Source organism: Barbus barbus (assembly GCF_936440315.1).
Source record: "Barbus barbus genome assembly, chromosome: 17".
NCBI lineage: Eukaryota > Metazoa > Chordata > Actinopteri > Cypriniformes > Cyprinidae > Barbus > Barbus barbus.
Genome location: NC_136745.1, coordinates 9,897,735 through 9,902,527, shown reverse-complemented (window position 1 = coordinate 9,902,527; position 4,793 = coordinate 9,897,735). Strand labels below are relative to the sequence as shown.

The following is a 4,793-nucleotide window of genomic DNA, read 5'->3' as shown; positions in this document are numbered from 1 at the left end:
ACGAATCAGAAGTCTCTCAGTTTAGAGTCTGGCGCCCTCATCTGAGAGGCCCATTTCTCTGAAAGACACACACTTAACAAGCAGCCCTTTATACCGTCTCTGTGTGCAGCTATAGTGCAGTCCCAGAAGGCCCCTAACCAGTATTTTTTATAGGTAAACATATGCTTTGCATATGTTAAATAAACAAGATAAATAAAAAATATCAGGAAATCAGCTATAGCATAGCAAACCAACAAATGCACTATTATTTGTCCAGTAGTCTAGATAAAGAATTCTCAGGTGTCCACTAGAGGGCAATCAGTCCACTGGAAATTACAGTTGTCTCAGTACAAGAGAATTTGAGTCTTATGAAAAAGTTTATTTTATTTATGCAAATCACTGTGAGTTTTTGTAATCAGAATAGGTAGAATCAGGTAGCAAACAAACATAAACAGTCACATACATACTCAAAACAACTTAACAGATTAATTTTAGTCTCTTAGCTGATATTTTATATAAATATGAGGTGCAAGCACTGTACACCAGATAAGAGAGGATATAAAATCCATTCATTATTTCAACATTCATTGCACAGGGATTCAAGGTCACATTATCAGAAAACCGCAGGGGTCAAAATCTGCTCAAAGAAAAGACGTGGATGATCAAAAACAGTAAGCAGAAACACATGCTTCAGTGAATGTGATCATAGGACTCTCCATACCAGGCAAATTCATAATCAGATTCCCTAAAATAATAACGTGTTACTGTCAGCAGCATCTGTAATAGTCAGTTCCTGCAGAATGTGTTTGTTCAAATCCTGTTTGACATCATTCTGATGTTAAGTCTTCTAAAAAATGACTTCATTTTGCAGAACTTCCGCTTTTGCTTCTTGACTTTTCTCTTTCGAAGGTAAAACGCCTCCCAGTTTTCTTCATCTCCTTCCCAAGGAACCCAAGCCCCTCCGTTGTGTCTCGGATCGGCTCTGGGATCTTCTGCAGGGTAGCGCACCGGAACGGCGGTCCGGTTGTAGAACGCTAACCGGGCCAGCAGCTGCTTGACCACATCTGGCCGGTGCTCTGAGAGATCGTAACGCTCATACGGATCGTCCGCCACATTGAAGAGCCACAAGGATTTCTTCGCTTCCGTGTGCCGTTCCAAATTCCACCAACATTCCGGAAAGTTTCCCAGCATCTGAGGCGGAATCCAGTCTCCATATCCAGGATTTCCGGTCAAGAGCTTCCAGTCTCCGACTCGAACCGATGCCTGTATAGCTGTATTCCAAATCCCGTATCCATTTTTTAAAGATCCATGCCTGGCAGCGTTGTAGAGCGGATCGATATTATGTAGGATCTCCAAACGTGGAGACTCCTTCCCACTACTAATGGTTTCCCACATGTCATATCCATCAAGCCCGTCCATCTGGGAAACGTTCCCTCCTGCGAGTCCCACTAGTGTTGGGTACCAGTCGGTGATGTGAACCAGAGCTTTGCTAACTCTCTTCCTGCGTCTCAACAATGGACTATGGACGAATCCAATGCCACGGACGCCTCCTTCCCAATACGTCCCCTTTCTTCCCCGTAGAGGCCAATTGCTCCCGCCAAAAAGCGGCTGTCCGCCATTATCTGTAGAAAAGATAATGACGCTGTTCTTATAGAAGCCATACTTTCGGAGCGCATACGTCACGTTCCTTACCGCCTCATCTACGGCCGAAACCATCCCGGCGTATTTCCGCCGAAACACATTTCCCATTTGTCGATACGTATAGACGTATTCCCTCGGCGACTGCAATGGCGTGTGCACGGCTTGGAAAGAGAGGAAAATGAAAAGAGGCAGGGATGAAGGATCGTGAGCGGCGAGGATTTTTCGGACTCTTTGTGCATACAAATGTGTGGAATAACGCCCTCCCTGACCCCACGCCACATGCTCGCCCTCGTGAAGGTCGTACCCGCAAATTCCCGGCCCGTCGCATGACTTGTAAGTGTAATAATCCACGCTGCCCGTCAGAGAGCCGAAGTACGTGTGGAATCCACGGCGGGTCGGCAGGCAATCGCGCTTGTAGAAGCCCAGGTGCCATTTGCCCACCATGTGCGTAGCATATCCCGCCTCCTGCAGCCGCTGCGGCAATGTCCGGAGGTCAAAGGGCAAACAGCTGGGCTGTCGAGAGCGGATTATCGAGTGCTGGAGACCCGTATGGATCTGATATCTAGAGCAGAAAGGGAAAGGAAAATAACTGGATCAGAACTCACAAACACATCTCATCATGGATTGATTGATTTATTTCACACACTGTATTGCCATAGACATCAGAACTGCACATAACTGAATGATTTACTTTGTGCATGTTTATTTTAATCCTTTTGTGCTTTTTTTATGTCTCTCATATTCCTTTAAAAGTGTACATTTACTGTAATTTGAATTAATTAATTTATTGTTTGTACTGTATTTTTTTATCTCTGTAAACTTAAGATCACTATTTTTATACATTTTTATGTACAGCACTTTGTATGAAATGTGCTATTAAATTAATTTACTTTGTCCTGTCTTGACTTTTCATAATCTGGACATTATTTTTATGACAGTTTTCTGTAAAGCTGTTTTAAAACTATGTGTATTGTGAAAAGTGGTGCACAAATAAATTTGATTTGTCTTTATTAAATAAGTTCTTATGTTCTACCGTTAAATATTTATTGGCCAAAAATGTTGCTCTTTTGTCACTGTTACTTCTGTCATAGTGATGTCAGATTTGTGAATGAATCATTTATTCGAGTGAGTTTTGTTCAAGAATCACTCAAACTGATACGCAATTGGTCTGAATGATTAAAATGAAAATAACAATGATTTTCCACCAAAATTATTTGTTCAAACAGTGCTGTAAATTGTCTGTACATTATATATTTGATGAAGATAATGGCCACACATCTTCCAATAATGCATAATGTTTTCCAATATAATGCACCATTTTTATTAACAGGAAAGTAGTAGGCTATATACAGTATGTTTGACCAAATACACTTTTTTTTAAATGATCAGTAATTAGTTTACTTAAATCAGTGTATCTCAACTTTTTTCACTCCAACGCCCCACATTGTCCACAACAATATCCAAAGGCCCCATGACTTCTCCAGTTGTTCCTGTTTACTGGATAAGAATTTTTAAAAACATTTTTCACATACAATTTCTCATTAAATATTTTAGAGCTTGGCATAAACTGTTTTCATAAAATGTATAAAAATGCACACAGGGTTATAAGATTTTATTAATTTACATGACTTTTCCAGTTCTATACAAATCACATTATTTTAAGTCATCTTGAGGCCCCTGTCTTGAATGAGCATTGTAAATTGCTTTATTATAACAATATCACCTTTTCAAAACGGTATGATGACCATGGTGCTTTTATCTTATTTACCACTCATTACCATATTTATGTAGCAAAAATACCAAGTAAACGTCCACAAACATGGTGCAATCAGCTGACTGAAGCGAGTGAGGTACCTGCCAGTGATGAACTGACTGCGAGATGGAGTGCAGATGGGCTGGATGTAGTAGTTCTCCAGCTTCACTCCCTCCGCTGCCAGCTTGTCCAGTGTCGGTGTGTGGATGTCTCTGTTGTGGTATCCGATGTCGTTGAAGCCCTGATCATCTGTCATGATGAAGATAATGTGCGGACGCGGATGGTTAGGCTGCTCGACCTGGTTCGGACTCGTCCAGTCCTGGGACAGATAGCCCAGACTGAGCAAACTCATCACGGAGAGCGCCTTCAGAGCCGCTGCTGTCATGGCAGCGCGTTCAAGCGACTGCAAGTGAGGAAAAAATCATGAATGCACGAGCGTAAAGTTTGCGTGAGGAGGCAGAGCGATGTATGTGCGCGCCGTGAGGGGTCTGGCTGTGTCTCAAAAACTAGTGAGCTGCCTAGAGCACTTTTTTCCCCTGCACGTGCCCAAAACTGCTGCACGCGCCTACAGTGGCCAACAATGCAACCAGGTTGAACAATGTCTGGTGAGATTAATACTTTCACAGTAGGCTATGTTTGCTATTCATGCAGCACACACGATAGCACAGACGCCCTATGAAGGCACAATGCATTTCGGATGTTGCACACTGATATGATGCTCTCTAAAGTAGGCTGCACTGTAAAACAAATAAATAAAAATAACGTGTAGGCTAATTTACGGTTTTAAAAAAATGCCAGAACGTTACCGTTTTTATAGCTATTATTACATTTTTAAAGTTTAACAGATTTTGTACAACCTTAAATACAGCCTACTATACAAACATATATTATAGTGTCAATATACGAATTTACTAATTATAATTATACTAATTATAATATACTGACAAAAGATGCTTTTACTTAATAATCAGTGTTGGGGAGTAACTAGTTACATGTAACGGAATTACGTAATTTAATTACAAAATAAAAGTAATTGTAATTAGTTACAGTTACTAAGAAAAAATGTTGAATTAAATTACAGTTACTTATGAAAATGTTAAGGATTACAAAGGGGTTGCTTCAAAAAATTCACACACACTCCCACATACAGATTTAATTGATTTATTTCATAAATTGCAGTGACTGCTCTAAAATATGAAACACCAATGTTTCAGAAGTTTATAACATGCTTATACGATAACTCTTATATTTCCTATATGGGTTTATGTATATGCTTTATTTTTTTAAGATTAACAGTTTTTTTTTTTTCATGTCATTGTTAGATGCCAGTGTTTCCCGTCATAGATATGAAAAGATTTTGATTTCAAAAACAGTATCATAGCTATTAAACTATATCTTATGATTATAAATCTGTATTTAA

At 39.8% G+C, this 4,793-nt stretch overlaps 1 protein-coding gene across 1 annotated transcript; it reads right to left on the bottom strand.

Annotated features, from left to right (window-relative positions):
- Positions 1-341: 341 nt before the first annotated feature.
- On the bottom strand, positions 342-3,778 carry LOC306883028 (arylsulfatase I-like). Its single transcript, XM_079438084.1, has 2 exons — positions 3,475-3,778; positions 342-2,182 (listed from the first exon to the last, which is right to left on the bottom strand). Exons 1-2 carry the CDS (start codon positions 3,756-3,758, stop codon positions 790-792), a joined length of 1,677 nt encoding a protein of 558 aa, XP_079294210.1. The 5' UTR covers positions 3,759-3,778; the 3' UTR covers positions 342-789.
- Between the last annotated feature and the right edge of the window lie 1,015 nt (positions 3,779-4,793).